Source organism: Ranitomeya imitator, chromosome 5, assembly GCF_032444005.1.
Source record: "Ranitomeya imitator isolate aRanImi1 chromosome 5, aRanImi1.pri, whole genome shotgun sequence".
In the NCBI taxonomy this organism is placed as follows: Eukaryota; Metazoa; Chordata; class Amphibia; order Anura; family Dendrobatidae; genus Ranitomeya; species Ranitomeya imitator.
In genome coordinates this window covers 440603858-440622108 of record NC_091286.1, presented here as the reverse complement: position 1 = coordinate 440622108, position 18251 = coordinate 440603858, and the positions used below count along the sequence as shown (strand labels likewise).

The window sequence follows — 18251 nt, the reverse complement described above, 5'->3', positions numbered from 1 at the left end:
GTGTGGTCATGTCTTGATGTGGTTAGGGTTTGGCTGAAATAAGCCCCTAGAATGCCGGCACCTCTGGTGAGGAGTTTGTATGAGTGTATTCAGGGCCTTGGCTGAAATAAGCCGCTAGAATACCGGCACCTCCGGTGAGGAGTTGTTTGTCTGTTTTCTCTGACTGCATGACCACAGTTTGCTCTGGTTGGTAGCTGTGTACGTCTGTGAGGTTAACAGGTCACAGCATCTTGTTCCTAGCAACTCTGTGGAGTTAACAGAGTTCACTTATACCACAATATAGCACCGCCATTTGCCAGCAGCAGGTTCCTCTCCCCCAGGTTGCGAACGCACCTAATAATACATGTATATATACTCAGAGTGTTCCACCAACCCTAACATAATACTAGCGCATGGCCATGTGGCCATGCAAACCTTTTGTAGCTGCAGCAACTTCAGGACCTTCCTAGAGGACCAATGGGAGCTGCTACAGTACCTGAGCAACTTCAGGACCTTCCTAGAGGACCAATCGGAGCTGCTGCAGTATCTGAGCATGTGACCCCCAACCTCCAATGAAAGATCTTACCCTGGGCATGCTCAGAAGGGGAAAAACAGGACTTAGTCCCAGAGACGTCTGCTCGCCGCTGACCATTACTGGCTACAAAGTCAAAGCCTAGAAGAACAGTAGGAACCAGTCGCCCAGTATCAGCCTGAGCCAGACGCTGGGACCGACATCTCCGCTGAGCAGGCTTCACTGCGGCTAGAGAAGAATGGGAGACCGCAGCGGAGGGGGTTCGAGATTCTCCCTGTGCAGAGGCGGGAACTCGACACCTAACACCTGGCCCCTAGGACTCCTTCTCTCTCTGGAGCTCCTTTTCCACCGTTGCTCCTCTGTCTCCTTTTCTCCTCACCAACTGACTCGACCTCCCTCCTGTTTCCATAACAACACTTCACTCCCAACTGTCACTCTACCTCAGGTCTCCTACCCTTATCTCCTTCCTCCACCCACACCCTCTACTTAGTTCCACCCTCCAGCCTGAGAAGGAGCCCTCCCTAAATAGGGTCCACCAGATCCCCTGGGTGCAGTACCTCTGTGGTGACTGGACCCTCAGAGGCACCACAGACACATTAAAAACAATTAACATTACAAAATAGATCTTATAGCAAAAGGTGGAACAAAAAAATATAAAGTAGGCGTCCCTATCCATCAAAGATATCATCCATGGAAGCGAAAATCACCAAGTACTGAAGTCAAATATATTGGTGTCAGGTGACAAGATAACTAGACGTTCATAGATTAAAGCATATGAAAAATTCAGTTTACATAGAGAATCAGAAGGGTAAAAGAGAGAATAGAAAGAGTAACTATAGATGTGCCGGCGTAATATGAACTACAAGTTATTCGAATTTTATGAATTCACAAAAAAGAGTCAGACATTCAAAGCGCACAAGTGTCCATATATATAATAATGCCAATCATAATCGCAAATCGGTAGTAAGATTTGCAACCTACCCATGGTGTATCGAGATGGAACGCCCCACACTGCCCCGATGTGCGTTTTGCTTTTGCTTTCTCAAGGGGAAGTGTTTCAAGTTTTAAGTTTTAAGAGCTAAGATTTCTTTGTGACCATGAAGCACGTTTCACCGCAGGACTGAGTTATTCAGTAGTGTATTTGTTATAGCAGCTTTTCCCCTATTCATGGTATGCAGTAAAGCTATGCATTGTTACTAAGTAACTATTTCCAAATAATTCTTATTCCCTTTATTTTATTTTGTATAGGTTTTGAATCCATATTACATTTTTCAAGCTTATTCTTTGAGTTTATGGTTTGCTGTTGCCTACTATCAGTATACTGCAATTCTTCTTGTGATAACCTTGGTTTCCATTGCTGCCACAATATTTAATATGAGGACGGTAAGTGATCTTATAGCTGTAATGTCTAGGCATCATATATATACATATATATATATATATATATATATATATATACAGTATATACGATAATTTATACACTAATATCTAAACCTAAATCTATATTCACTTCTCAAAAAAATAAAGGGAACACTAAAATCCCACATATAGATATCACTGAATGAAATATTCCAGTTGTAAATCTTTATTCATTACAAAGTGGAATGTGTTGGGAACAATAAAACCTAAAAGTGAACAATGTAAATCACAACTAATATCCCACGAAGGTCTAGAGTTGGAATGATGCTCAAAATCAAAGTGGAAAATGAAGTTACAGGCTGATCCAACTTCAGTGGAAATGCCTCAAGACAAGGAAATGATGCTCAGTAGTGTGTGCGGTCTCCACATGCTTCTGATGAGGCGGCGGATGGTCTCCTGAGGGATCTCCTCCCAGACCAGGACTAAAGCATCCGCCAACTCCAGGACAGTCTGTGGTGCAACTTGACGTTGGTGGATGGTGGGAGACATGATGTCCCAGATGTGTTCAATTGGATTCAGGTCTGGGAAAAGGACGGGTTAGTCGATAGCTTCAATGTCTTCATCTTGCAGGAATTGTTGACACACTCCAGCCACATGAGGTCTGGCATTGTCCTGCATTAGGAGGAACCCAGGGCCAACCACAACAGCATATAGTCTCACCAGGGGTCTGAGCATCTCATCTCGGTACCTAATGGCAGTCAGGCTACCTGTGGTGAGCACCTGGAGGGCTGTGCGGCTCTCCAAAGAAATGCCACCCCACATCATTACTGACCCACTGCCAAACCGGTCATGCTGAAGGATGTTGCAGGCAGCAGATCACTCTCCACAGCGTCTCCAGACTCTGTCACATCTGTCACATGTGCTCAGTGTGAACCTGCTTTCATCTGTGAGGAGCACAGGGCGCCAGTGGCAAATTTGCCAATGCTGATGTTCTGTGGCAAATGCCAAGCATCCTGCACGGTGTTGGGCTGTGAGCAAAACCCCCAACTGTGGACATCGGGCACTCAGACCAACCTCATGGAGTCAGTTTCTAACCATTTGTGCAGACACATGCACATTTGTGGCCTGCTGGAGGTCATTTTGCAGGGCTCTGACACTGCTCCTCCTGTTCCTCCTTGCACAAAGACTGAGGTAGCGGTCCTGCTGCTGGGTTGTTGACCTCCTACGGCCCCATCCACATCTTCTGGTGTACTGGCCTGTCTCCTGGTAGCTCCTCCAGCCTCTGGACACTATGCTGACAGACACAGCAAACCTTCTTGCCACAGCTCACATTGATGTGCCATCCTGGATGAGCTGCACTGCCTGAGCCACTTGTGTAGGTTGTAAAGTCCGTCTCATGTTATCACGAGTGTGAAAGCACAACCAACATTCAAAAGTGACCAAAACATCAGCCAGAAAGCATTGGTACTGAGATGTGGTCTGTGGTCCCTATTATTTCCAATAATTTCCATCTGTCGTCTATTCCGTTTGCACAACAGCATGTGAAACTGATTGTCAACCAGTGTTGCTTCCTAAGTGGACAGTTTGATTTCACAGAAATTTGATTTACTTGCAGTTATATTCTGTTGGTTATTGTTCCCTTTATTTTTTTGAGCAGTGTATATATATATATATATATATATATATATATATATATATATATATACATACAGCTTTGGCAAAGATTAAGAGACCACCACATCAAAACCCTGTCATGGGCAGCCCAATCTCCAGACCTTAACCCCTCTGAAAACCTCAATATTCATCATCCCATTGATTACACTGTTTTTTTTTTTTTTTTTTCTTTAATTTTGACCATTTTTCAGAAAAAAATACAAAATTTATTGCTGGGAATTCGGAGACATGTTGTCAGAAGTGCATAGATTAAATGAACAATTTACATTTTACTCAAAAATATACCTATAAAGAGAAAGATCAGACAATCTGAACATTTTGCAATGGTCTCTTAATTTTTGCCAGAGCTGTATATAGATTTAGATATAAATGTATATATATATATATTAACCAGCACCACCTAAAATGAGTGAAGCAAATGTGACATGATTTTATTATAAACAGCCAAAGAATACAGTAGCACTCTATAACAAGGTACGGTGTATGCAGAATATATGAATTTTAAATGCAATTAATTAGAAAATATCGAATCGAGTTGACAGAAATCAAATGTGAGTCAAATTTCCTGAAATCTGCAGGTCCCACCAAATTTGAACAAGGTGTACTTTGATTTATGGAAAATTATCAAGGGAAGGTCATCACCATTTTAAACATTGTAGTAGATTACGTTCACAGACTGCTGCATGGGCTTCCCCAACATATCTTTCAGCTGTATGCTAGTCTCTTTTTCTCTCTCTCTTTCAGGAAAAGTTATTACAGTGCCTTGCGAAAGTATTCAGCCCCCTGAAACTTTTCAACCTTTTCCCACATATCATGCTTCAAACATAAAGATACCAAATGTAAATTTTTGGTGAAGAATCAACAAGTGAAACACAATTGTGAAGTTGAACGAAATGTATTGGTTATTTTACATTTTTGTGGATATTCAAAAACTGAAAAGTGGGGAGTGCAATATTATTTGGCCCCTTTAGCTTTTTATACTTTGTTGCACCACCTTTTGCTGCAATTACAGCTGCAAGTCGCTTGGGGTATGTCTCTATCAGTTTTGTACATCGAGAGACTGAAATTCTTGCCCATTCTTCCTTGGCAAACAGCTCGAGCTCAGTGAGGTTTGATGGAGATTGTTTGTGAACAGCAGTTTTCAGCTCTTTCCACAGATTCTCGATTGGATTGAGGTCTGGACTTTGACTTGGCCATTCTAACACCTGGATACTTTTATTTGTGAACCATTCCATTGTAGATTTTGCTGTATGTTTGGATTCATTGTCTTGTTGGAAGACAAATCTCCATCCCAGTCTCAGGTCTTTTGCAGACTCCAAGTTTTCTTCAAGAATGAGATTTTGGTGCTTAATAGGTACGAATAAAGATATGTCGATGCAAGCTGAAGTCTAAAGAAAGCAAAACAAGGGGACTTAAAATTACAGATAAATGAAACTAACTGGAGAATATACTGCTGTACTGCTATATATAAATGGACATGTCACAAGGTGGAGAAAACAAATCCTGTGGGGGACAGGTAAATACTAAAACTAGAGAGCGTGTACCCCTATTAAAAATATATATGCATGTATAAGGGAACGTACAATGGAACAAATGTGATGGCTAAACATGCAGACTACAAGGTAAGAGTTCGGTACCTGTGTCAAGGCACAAGTGTAGCTTGATCCATAAAATATAAAGACAACCTTGGTGAAGATAAAGAGAAGGTTTTCATATACTTAGCTTCACTTCCTGGGTAGAAAGCTGGTGTAAATGTCCTGAGCGCACTGTCCCGGCCGGTGACAGGCGCTTGAGCGGTAGGAAGTGAAGAGAGCAGTGCGCAATGCTTGGTTTCACTGCAGTTGGCAGGACCTGCGTAGGGTTTGGGTCATGTGCCTCAGAGGTCACGTGGTGCCCCTGTGAGCGGTACGGAAAACTGTTGGAGCCAAAAAACCAACGCATTTTGGAATGCAACGGATTCCTTCATCAGGGTACCCTGATGAAGGAATCCGTTGCATTCCAAAACGCGTACCCTGATGAAGGAATCCATTGCATTCTGAAATGCATTGGTTTCTTGGCTCCAATAGTTTTCCATACCACTCACAAGGGCACCACGTGACCTCTGAGGCACGTGACCCCAACGCTATGCAGGTCCTGCCAACTGCAGTGAAACCAAGCATTGTGCACTGCTCTCTTCACTTCCTACAGCTCGAGTGCCTGTCACCGGCCGGGACATAAAGCAAAATCTACAATGGAATGGTTCACAAATAAAAGTATCCAGGTGTTAGAATGGCGAAGTCAAAGTCCAGACCTCAATCCAATCGAGAATCTGTGGAAAGAGCTGAAAACTGCTGTTCACAAACAATCTCCATCAAACCTCACTGAGCTTGAGCTGTTTGCCAAGGAAGAATGGGCGAGAATTTCAGTCTCTTGATGTACAAAACTGATAGAGACATACCCCATGTGACTTGCAGCTGTAATTGCAGCAAAAGGTGGCACAACAAAGTGTTAAGTTAAAGGGGCAGAATATATTGCACGCCCCACTTTTCAGTTTTTGAATTTCCACAAAAATTTTAAATAACCAATAAATTTTGTTCAACTTCACAATTGTGTTCCACTTCTTGATTCTTCACCAAAAATTTACATTTGGTATCTTTATGTTTGAAGCATGATTTATGGGAAAAGGTTGAAAAGCTCCAGGGGGCCGAATACTTTCGCACGGCATTGTAAATTATTGAAATTACAGGACAGATAAACATTATAACTAGTGAAGCTCAGGTGCTCGTTGCTCGGGTCTAGCATTTTGAAATGCTCAACAAGCCCAATGTAAGTCTATGGGAAACTCGAGAATTTTTGCCATGCCCCCCCCCCCCGATTCTTTAGAGGGTCCAACAACTGCGGAAATCAATGGGAACAGTGCTCAAATGACATATGAACATCATGCAGAAGACCCTGGAAGCATTTCTAACTCCCAGGTCACTGCTGTGAACAATGTTTTCAGAGTGTTACGCAACTTTTACAGACTCACAATAAAACATACAAAAAGGAAACCAAAATGGATTTTGCTGGGACATATGTTAAGGAGCATCCTTTCCAGGGTAATGTTTTGTATATAAGGCAAAATAAATAACTCCTAACAAAAATGCTCCTCCGCCACTTGGACTATGTTCACATATAGCGTTTTTGATGTGTTTTTCAACTTTAGCATTGCTTTCAACCAAGACAAATGCATTCACTTGGAAATGTAATTTTAACATTTTACAACCTTATCTGGCCATGTGGTCTTTCACACATGAACAGACACATCCTGTTTCATTTATGAAGGAGGAACTCTGAAAGTCACAAAGCCTATTTTTATAGAGCCATCAGGCGGCCTTTGCTATTCTTAAAGGGCCAGCAGTCAGCCCTCACTATTCTTAGAGAGCCATCCACCAGCTATGCTTTGTTGTTCCCATTATGAAACAGTGGGTCTCCTATCATGTTATTCCTTATGCAGCGAGTGGCAGGGCTGCCCAAAGTTTGGAAACATCCCAATAACTCTTTGATGAGATGTACAAGATGGCCTCATGCAACCAAAGTTCCCATTATTAGTAATTTGGCAATCCCATAATTAGCCTATGCATTGTGTAACATCCCTGCCGGCTTCAATGTATGGCTTCCCATTTCCCCTCTTACTCACCACTCTGGGCCATGCTGTGAGTTCTGTCCTCTGTGGCTTCATGCTCTGGGCCTCGTGTCCTTGCTTGCTGCATATTTCCTGGCTGTATGCTTAGGGCGGCGGCCCCGGCACTTCCTGTTTCTTATAGAGACAATGTGCACCTTCCTAAGGTGTCCCTAGCCAATTGCCAAGAAGCCTCAGGTACTGAGGCACTGAGCAACTGAGCAACGTACTTTCTCAGTTAGTGTCTTGCTGCTGAGTTGCCAAGTCTTTTCCTGCTGTGTCTTTCGTTTGTGCCACCTAGGGGGCTTCGCACCCTGGCCTGCATCTGTATCCTATGTCTCTCGTTTCTGCCTTCCCAAGTGGCAGCATACCCTCGTCTGATGCTATACTGACACAGGAGTTCTGTATATAGTGTCAGTGTATAGGTAATGCAGTGATCACCAGTGACACTATACACAGGAGATCTTGGATATAGTGTCAGTGTACAGGTAATACAGTGATCACCAGTGACATTATACACAGGAGCTCTGTATATAGTGTATAGTGTACGGGTAATACAGTGATCACCAGTGACATTATACACAGGAGCTCAGTATATAGTGTCAATTCACAGGAAGTACAGTGATCACCAGTGACATGATATACAGGAGCACTGTACACAGTATTTAGTGTATAGTGTGCGTGTACATGTAATACACTGACTCACCAGTGATGTCTCTAGTTGAAGTCCTTCATCTTCGCTTTTCTTCTTCAACCAGCACAGTCTGCCATCACTTCTTCCAGATAGGACTCATCTCTGCAAAAAATAACACAGTCATCACTAGCTGATTGCATCCAGAGCGCTTTCTCCACTTTTTCCTTGACTTCTACACTACATCAGATGAAGAAGAAAAGCGACATAGTGCCGCCCTGCACAATAACAGGACCTCCCTTTTGTTCCCTCCATGGAAAACAGTTTCCTAAAAAGTAAATTATATTACAGTAGTAATAGTAGTAATAATGTAGTAATAATGTCCCTAATTGAACCCTAAATAAATTATGTTCCCCACTTGTCACCATAAACTAATATAGCATGTTCCTCAATCTGGCCCTCAAACAGTAATTAAGACCCTCATCCTGGCCTACTTTATTTAATAATCTCTCCCAGCCTGGCCTCCTACATTTTATAATTTGCTCCAGCCTGGCCCCCTATGTCCCTTGTCCAGCCTGGCCCCTAGATATCCATCCCACTTCCCCACCTGTACATCATATGTCCCTTGTCCTGCCCCACCATATATCTCTTCTGAACTCCCATATATTCTTCCTGGTCCCTTGTCCTGGCTCCCCATATATCCATCCTGGCCCCCCCATACATATGCCTCCTGGTCCCTTATCCTGCCCCCCTCCCCATCATATATCTGCATCCTGGTCCCTTGTAATGCCCCCCATAAATCCATCCTTGCCCCCCATATATATGCATCCTGTCTCCCCCATATATCCAACTTTGCACCCCATATGTCCATCCTGATCCCTTGTCTTGCCACCCCAATATATCCATCCTGGCCCCCCATATATATGCTTCCTGGTCTCTTGTCCTGCCCCGGCATATATACATCCAGGCCCCATATATATGCAACTATGCTCCCCCCATATATATCCATCCTGGCCCCTCCCCATGTATGCATCCTGCCCCCAAATATATGCATTCTGGTCTCTTGTGCTGCCCCCCTCCCCCAAAAATCCATCTTGGCCTCATATATATATGCATCCTGGCTCTACCATGTATATGCAACCTGGCTCCCCATATATCCATCCTGGTTCTTTGTCCTGCCCCTCCCCCATATATCCATCTTGGACCCCATATATGCATTCTGGCCCCCTCATATACAGTAGAGACCAAAAGTTTGGATACACCTTCTCATTCAAAGATTTTTCTGTATTTTCATGACAATGAAAACTACATTCACACTGAAGGCATCAAAACTATGAATTAACAGATGTGGAATTATATACTTAACAAAAAAGTGTGAAACAACTTAAAATATGTCTTATATTCAAGGTTCTTCCAAGTAGCCTCCTTTTGCTTTGATTACTGCTTTGCACACTCTTGGCATTCTCTTGATGAGCTTCAAGAGGTAGTCACCGGAAATGGTTTTCACTTCACAGGTATGCCCTGTCAGGTTTAATAAATGTGATTTCTTGCCTTATAAATGGGGTTGGGACCATCAGTTGTGTTGTGCAGAAGTCTAGTGGATACACAGCTGATAGTCCTACTGAAAAGACTGTTAGAATTTGTATTATGGCAAGAAAAAAGCAGCTAAGTAAAGAAAATGAGTGGCCATCATTACTTTAAGAAATGAAGGTCAGTCAGTCCGAAAAATTGGGAAAACTTTGAATGTGTCCCCAAGTGCAGTTGCAAAAACCATCAAGCGCTACAAAGAAAATGGCTCACATGAGGACCGCCCCAGGAAAGGAAGAGCAAGAGTCACCTCTGCTTCTGAGGATAAGTGTATCCGAGTCACCAGCCTCAGAAATCGCAGGTTAACAACAGCTCAGATTAGAGACCAGGTCAATGCCACACAGAGTTCTAGCAGCAGACACATCTCTACAACAACTATTAAGAGGAGACTTTGTGCAGCAGGCCTTCATGGTAAAATAGCTGCTAGGAAACCACTGCTAAGGACAGGCAACAAGCAGAAGAGACTTGTTTGGGCTAAAGAAGACAAGGAATGGATATTAGACTAGTGGAAATCTGTGCTTTGGTCTGATGAGTCCAAATTTGCGATCTTTGGTTCCAACCACTGTGTCTTTGTGCGACGCAGAAAAGGTGAACGGATGGACTCTACATGCCTGGTTCCCACCATGAAGCATGGAGGAGGTGTGATGGTGTGGGGGTGCTTTGATGGTGACACTGTTGGGGATTTATTCAAAATTGAAGGCATACTAAACCAGCATGGCTACCACAGCATCTTGCAGCGGCATATTATTCCATCCAGTTTGCGTTTAGTTGGACCATCATTTATTTTCTACAGGACAATGACCCCAAACAAACCTCCAGGCTGTGTAAGGGCTATTTGACCAAGAAGGAGAGTGATGGGGTGCTACGCCAGATGACCTGGCCTCCACAGTAACCAGACCTGAACCCAATCGAGATGGTTTGGTGTGAGCTGGACCACAGAGTGAAGGCAAAAGGGCCAACAAGTGCTTAGCATCTCTGGGAACTCCTTGATATATTTTCAGTTGTTTCAAACTTTTTTGTTAAGTATATAATTCCACATGTGTTAATTCATAGTTTTGATGCCTTCAGTGTGAATGTACAATTTTCTTAGTCATGAAAATACAGAAAAATCTTGGAATGAGAATGTGTGTCCAAACATTTGGTCTGTACTGTATATCCTTCCTACCCCCCATATATCCATCCTACCCCCCATATATTCATCCTGGCCCCCCGATATATCCATCCTAGCTGCCTCATATATGCATCCTGGTCCCTTGTCCTGCCCCCCATAAATCCATCCTGACCCCCCATATATATGCATCCTGGTTCCCCCATATATCCATCTTGGCAGCCCATCCATCCATCCTGGTCCCTCGTCCTTTCCCCCTCCCACATAAATCCATCTTGACCCCCCATATATATGCATCAGGGCTGTACCATATACTGTATATGCATCCATCCCGGTCCCTTGTCCTCTCCCTCCCCAAATATCCATCCTGTCCCCCATATATATACATTCTGGTCTCTTGTCCTGCCCCCATCCCCCATAAATCCATCTTGGCCTCCCATATATATGCATCCTGGCAGTACCACATATATGCATCCATCCTAGTCCCTTGTCCTGCCCCTCCCCAAATATCCATCCTGGCCCCCCATATGTGCATTCTAGCCCCTATCTATATATATAATTGTCTAAGCGTTTTTCCGTCTGTCTGTCTGTCTGTCTTTCTGTCTGTCCAGGAAATCCCGCGTCTCTGATTGGTCGAGGCCGCCAGGCCCGCGTTTCTGATTCAGCTACAGGCACAGTATCGACGTAGATGTCATAATGGTTGCCATGGCGACGATGATGTCATAAAGGTTGCCTCAACCAATCAGCGACGGGCACAGTCTGCCGCAAATTCTGGAATCATCATTGTCCATATACTACGGAGACATGCATATTCTAGAATACCCGATGCATTAGAATCGGGCCACAATCTAGTATATTATATATATACATATATCCATCCTACCCCCTTAAACCCATCCTGGCTCCCGCATATATCCACTCTGGTCTCTTGTCCTGCCACCCCATATATCCATCCTGGCCTCCCATATGTACAGTTATATGAAAAAGTATGGGCACCCCTATTAATCTTAAGCTTAATATTTCAGTATCATATATCTAATAACTGTTGGACACAGTAATGTTTCTGCCTTGAAATGAGGTTTATTGTACTAACAGAAAATGTGCAATCTGCATTCAAACAAAATTTGACAGGTGCATAAGTATGGGCACCCCACCAGAAAAGTGACATTAATATTTAGTAGATCCTCCTTTTGCAAAAATAACAGCCTCTAGTCGCTTCCTGTAGCTTTTAATGAGTTCCTGGATCCTGGATGAAGGTATTTTTGACCATTCCTCTTTACAAAACAAATCCAGTTCAGTTAAGTTTGATGGTCGCCGAGCATGGACAGCCCTATTCAAATGATCCCACAGATATTCAATGATATTCAGGTCTGGGGACTGGGATGGCCATTCCAGAACAGTGTAATTGTTCCTCTTCATGAATGCCTGAGTAGATTTGGAGCGGTGTTTTGGATCATTGTCTTGCTGAAAGATCCATCCCCTGCGTAACTTCAACTTTGTCACTGATTCATGAACATTATTGTCAAGAATCTGCTGATACTGAAAGGAATCCATGCGTCCCTCAACTTTAACAAGATTCCCGGTGCCAGCATTGGCCACACAGCTCCAAAGCATGATGGAACCTCCATCAAATTTTACTGTGGGTAGCAAGTGTTTTTCTTGGAATGCTGTGTTTTTTGGCCGCCATGCATAACGCTTTTTTGTATGACCAAAAAACTCAATCTTGGTTTCATCAGGCCACAGGACCTTTTTCCAAAAAGAAATTGGCTTCTCCAAATGTGGTTTTGCATACTTCAGCCGACTCTGTTTGTGGCGTGATTGCAGAAACAGCTTCTTTTGCATCACTCTCCCATACAGCTTCTCCTTGTGCAAAGTGCTTTGTATAGTTGACCGATGCACAGTGACACCATCTGCAGCAAGTTGATGCTGCAGCTCTCTGGAGGTGGTCTGAGGATTGTCCTTGACTGATCTCACCATTCTTCTCTGCCTTTCTGATGTTTTTCTTGGCCTGCCACTTCTGGCCTTAACAAGAACTGCACCTGTGTTCTTCCATTTCCTTACTATGTTCCTCACAGTGGAATTTGACAGGTTAAATCTCTGAGACAGCTTTTTGTATCCTTCCCCTGAACAACTATGTTGAATAATCTTTGTTTTCAGTTCATTAGGCAGTTGTTTTGAGGAGCCCATGATGCCACTCTTCAGAGGAGATTCAAACAGGAGAACAACTAGCAAGTGGCCACTTTAAGTAGCTTTTCTCATGATTGCATACACCTGGCTATGAAGTTCAAAGCTCAATGAGGTTAGAAAACCAAAAAAAGTGCTTCAGTAAAAAGTAGGTAGGAGTATTTAAAACAAGAAAATGATAAGGGTGCCCATACTTATGCACCTGTCAAATTTTGTTTGAATGCAGATTGCACATTTTCTGTTAGTACAATAAACCTCATTTCAAGGCAGAAACATTACTGTGTCCAACAGTTATTAGCTATATGAAGCTGAAATAGCTCTTGCAAAAAAAACAATTTTTATAAAACACTAAACTTAAGATTAATAGGGGTGCCCAAACTTTTTCATATAACTGTATCCTTCCTGGTCCATTGTCCTGCCCACCATATCTCCATCCTGGCCCTCCATATGTATCTATCCGGCCCCTTGTCCTGCCCCCCCCCATATCTCCATCCAGGCCCCCATATCTCCATCCTGGCCCCTATATGTATCCATCCGGCCCCCTGTCCTGCCATCCCATGTCTCCATCCTGGCCCCCATATGTATCCATCGGGCCCCTTGTCCTTCCCCCATATCTCCATTTTGGCCCCATATGTATCCATCTGACCCCTTGTCCTGCCCCCATATCTCGGTCCTGGCCCTCCACATGTATCCATCCTGGCCCCCCATGTGTATCCATCCTGCCACCCATATGCATCCACCCTGGCACCCTCGTATGTGTATCCATCCTGCCCCCCATAAGTGCATCCATCCTGCCCCCCGTATGTGTATCCATCCTTGCCCCTTGTCCTGCCCCCCATGTGTATCCATCCTGGCCTTCCCCGTATATGTATCCATCTTGGCCCCTTGTCCTGCCCCTGGCCCCCCTCATAGGTGTATCCATCTTGGCCCCCTGTCGTTACCCTGGCTCCCGCCTGTGTATCCATCCTGCCCCCCCCCCCCTCCACGGAGAGAGATAGAAGAAAAAAAAGATCATGCCTCTACTCCCAGAATGTTATGAAACAATAATACTAAAGCAGAACACATGATGCTGCAAAATTACATTGGGAACGATACTAAGACGTAATGTCTGAACCAGCCCAATGTTTCAGGACACTCCATTGCAGATACAAAAAAACGAAAAAACTGGAGTAAAAGTTCAAATCAATATCCTTTATTAACGTACACAAATATGTACATCTATAAAACAATAATTAAGTAATCTACTACGTGTAAAGACACTAGATGACAAGAGAGGGCAAAAAGTGAGAGTAAAAAAACACCAGGTCACAATTATGTTAAAGTGGATAAGGGAAGAACCAGCAGAAAAAGAAATGTAAAATGTATATTTCTCTCATGCCCAGTGGGTTATTTACGAGTTGCAAATAGATCTAGCTATCAGCATAGGAAGTTATATAATACAGAATGTCTCAACTAATAATCCACATCACATGGAAGACAAACAAAAGTCCACACCATATCTTTGAAGTAACATACTACCTATGGACACATATATACTGTCAAACAATAAGTGCCACAACACCTTCGCCGAGTCTTACCCATAATAGTGCCACTCAGATGAGCTGGTGAAGCGTAATAGATTACTTAATTATTGTTTTATAGATGTATGTATTTGTGTGCGTTAATAAAGGATATTGATTTGGACTTTTTCTGCAGTTTTTTGTTTTTTTGTCCCAGAATATTATGTTGCAGGTAAGCTGTACTTGTATATCAGCTGCCAGGACTAGATTGGAGATATTAGATCAGCCAGTCACACCCAGCTCTCTCAGCTGCTTCAAAAGCCGGATACAGAATCTGGGCCCATTAAAGGGAACCTGTCATCTGAATTTGGCGGGACTGGTTTTGGGTCATATGGGCGGAGTTTTCGGGTGTTTGATTCACCCTTTCCTTACCCGCTGGCTGCATGCTGGCTGCAATATTGGATTGAAGTTCATTTTCTGTCCTCCATAGTAAACGCCTGCGCAAAGCAATCTTGCCTTGTGCAGGCGTGTACTATGGAGGACAGAGAATGAACTTCATTCCAATATTGCAGCCAGCATGCAGCCAGCGGGTAAGGAAAGGGTGAATCAAACACCCGAAAACTCCGCCCATATGACCCAAAACCAGTCCCGCTAAATTCAGGTGACAGAGTCCCTTTAAATAAACTTAGCACTTACTATCAGTGCTGGAGCCTTCTCTCTGGGTTTTACATCACCAAGGCTAGGCACCTGTCTGACATATATGCCATCTAGGACTTGTCCAGCTGCCATCTTACACTGTGTACACTATCAGCTCGGAGTTGCTTTGATTTGGTTGTAGTACAAATGGTATGTCCATTTCATCAAAGTGTCCAAGTAGGCATTTTTCAACACATTGCCATATCGCTTTACACTTGTGCTGCTGTGAGCATCCTGCATGGCCTGAATGCCATCGGGCACATTTGGGTCATCATTGGGCAGAAATTGTAAAAGGGACTGGCAGCACTAGATCTTGATGATTTGAGTTCTGTCTTACATTTATCATAGCAAAACATTCCTCAGAGAACCATTTATAACCACATTTTTTTTATATAGCGCTAACATATTCCACAGCGCTTTACAGTTTGCACATATTATCATCGCTGTCCCCAATGGGGCTCACAATCTAAATTCCCTATCAATATGTCTTTGAAATGTGGGCGGAAACCGGAGAACCTGTAGGAAACCGACGCAAACACAGGGAGAACATACAAACTCCTTGCAGATGTTGTCCTTGATGATATTTGAACCCAAGACTCCAGCGCTGCAAGGCTGCAGTGCTATCCATTGAGCAACCGTGCTGCCCAACATGCCAAGGCGTGTGTATTTCTGTGTTTGATACCGATTCTTGATGCTGAATAAATGAAGATGTCTTTAAATGTTTGTTTCCATTTCTCATCATTTACATATCATAAACATGTATATCGATCTTGCAAACTTTTATAATTCCACAACTTTTCCTTCTTGGTGCTACAATTTCAATGTTGTGGAGCAGAGATGAATGGATCTTTTGAAATTCAAATTTGCCTACTTTGCTTAATTTTCCACAAAATTTTATTTGCAGATAATAATTTGCACAAATCGCAATACTTGAATGCTTGTAATTAGAGATGGGCGAACCCGAACAATAAAGTTTGGCGTCCGTACCGAATACCTACTCTTCTGACACTAAACACGGACTTCACCAGGAAGTCAGTGTTACTTTTCGAGTTCGTCCCCCTCACTGTGCCTGACAGGGCGTCAAACGCTGCTTCTGATTGGCAGTAAAATCATTACCGCTGGTCGAAGCAAAGGTTCCCACGCTGTCACATGACAGCGTGATCTGGCAGCTCTGATCAGAGCTGTAAAGTTTACTTCAAGTCACTGGAATGGACAGATGAGACTACTGCTCCCATCAGCCTATGCCTGCTGCCACTAATAACAGCGAGAGCAGGAGCGGCTTATAGGAGTATTCATCAGCCTGTGCTCTAAATAAATTTTATCAAGAATAGAAGGGTCCCCTCTAGAGATGAGCAAACCTTTCCAGGTTCAGCTCGGTTCGGATTCACCGAACGGACTTTAGTTTGCTGAACAGTTCAACGAATGGTACCTGAACCCCATTACATTCAATGGGAGGCAAAAACAAACGCATTGACAACGCCTTAAGGGGTGACAAAAGCTTCCCAAACAGTTAAAATTAGGGGCAGACACCAGGAAAAGTGTAATGAATTGACCCACAGTAGAAACTTGCAAATGGCACAGCAGCAGTCAGCCATGGGTTATGTATGAAGTATCAGACTCTGGCACAGCATTTACAGCTTGAAATTGAACTTTTAATGAGGACATGGTGGGTAGGGGAGCGGTGTAAGCCTTCTAAGTCGAAAGACCTCACACCTCATACAACATCTCCAATATATATATATATATATATATATATATTTATTTTAGCTACATTCAGATGACACATACATCAGTTTTATAGACTATTATTGTAGAAAAATCTAGCTTAGTGGCAATCCAGTAGTCAGCGCTATTTCTAACCCTAAGAATATGGGCATCATATTAAAGATAGTGCAGAAAGAAGGCACTCATGTGTCAGGCGCTTCCATGAGGTCCAAGTCCATGCTGTGCGGTAACACTCAAAGTTGCTTCCTCCGTCCCCTCCCACCAACCACAGGAAACAGAGAGCGTATAATTATACTCTACATCTTCTAATTGTTGCACATCTAGCACCTAGTCCTCCTCAATTTGTTCCTCAGCTCCTGCATCTTCTCTAACAGTTTGTCTGGTACATGAGCCCTCCGTGATCGCTGTAAGCCACCCTCGCATGGAACCCACCTGTATGACGACAATCCGGAGATTTGAGATATTGTTATCCTTTCTGCATCCTCCTCTGCTTCTAACTCTTCCTCCGGGACCAACATCTTCTCACAGACTAATCAAAGTGTGCTCCAGTAAATGACCAGAATTGTGATGCTAACCATCTTAGTAGCCATTTCAAAACTGTGCAGAAGGGTGCAGAGGTCCTTCACCTGTGCACACTCCACAAGCATGATTTGAACCACATCTGGACTGCGTTGGCCCAGGCTATGCAAAATGACATGCTGCACCAGGGCTCATCGCTGCTGCCACAGCCGCTGCAACATGTGCAGAGTGGTATTCCACCATGTCGAAACATCGCTAATTAAACGGTTGACTGGTAGGAAAAAAAATGTCTGTAGCAAAGTGAGTGACCTGCAGGGTGCGATCGTCGGAAGTGAGCATGTAGCGACTGTGCTTTCTGCAGCAGCCCTTCAAGGCAGGGATAGTGATGTAGAAATTGCTGTACCACCAGGTTGAGGACGTCAGCCATGCAAGGCACGTGTGTGAGGTTGCCACGGTGTAGGGCCACTCTCAGATTTACACCATTATTGCAAACAGCCTTCCTTGGCTCCAGGTTTAATGGATTCAGCCATTGCTCTAACTCAGTCTGTATACCCGTTGACAACTCTTGATCTGTGTGACTATGATCTCCAAGGCATATCAATTTGAACACTGCCTGACTGCAGTGAGCGATGGCTGTGAAATACAGAGGTGTGGGATATTCTATCCACACTGTTGGAATGTGTGTATGATTAAGGGAGAGGTTGAGAGCACAGGAGAAGACCCTAGAGGAGGCGGAGGAGGCAGACGCAATGGAGGAACTGTTAGATACAGGGGTTTGGCCCGCAAGCCTTGGGAATTCAAAGATTTGAGGAGCAGCCCCTTGACCGCCTGCCCACATAGCCACCAGAGTCAACCAGTGCCCAGTCAGAGAGATGTAATGCCTTTGTCCATTTTTGCTCTTCCAGGTGTCAGTGGTGAAATGCACCCTAGCAGACATAGATTTTTTTCAGGGAACAGGTGATTTTGTCGGTGACCTGCTGGTGTAATGTAGGAAACATTCGTTTACGCGAGCACAACTGCAGGACTGAGAACTGGCTGCTGTGCTGAGAGAGGGCAGAATACGGAGAACAGGACAAACTGCTAGTCTGTGAGTGAGGTGCAGATGGAGATGTTATGGA

General features: G+C 43.7%; 1 protein-coding gene across 3 annotated transcripts in view; it reads left to right on the top strand.

Moving 5' to 3' along the window:
- LOC138638123 (probable cation-transporting ATPase 13A5) overlaps positions 1-18251 on the top strand; it is a 553152-nt gene that overhangs the window by 222154 nt on the left and 312747 nt on the right. For all 3 annotated transcript variants that reach the window (XM_069727147.1, XM_069727148.1, XM_069727150.1), the window contains one exon: positions 1760-1894. In XM_069727147.1, the coding sequence (XP_069583248.1) occupies positions 1760-1894 (135 nt within the window). The remainder of the gene's footprint in view (positions 1-1759; positions 1895-18251) is intronic.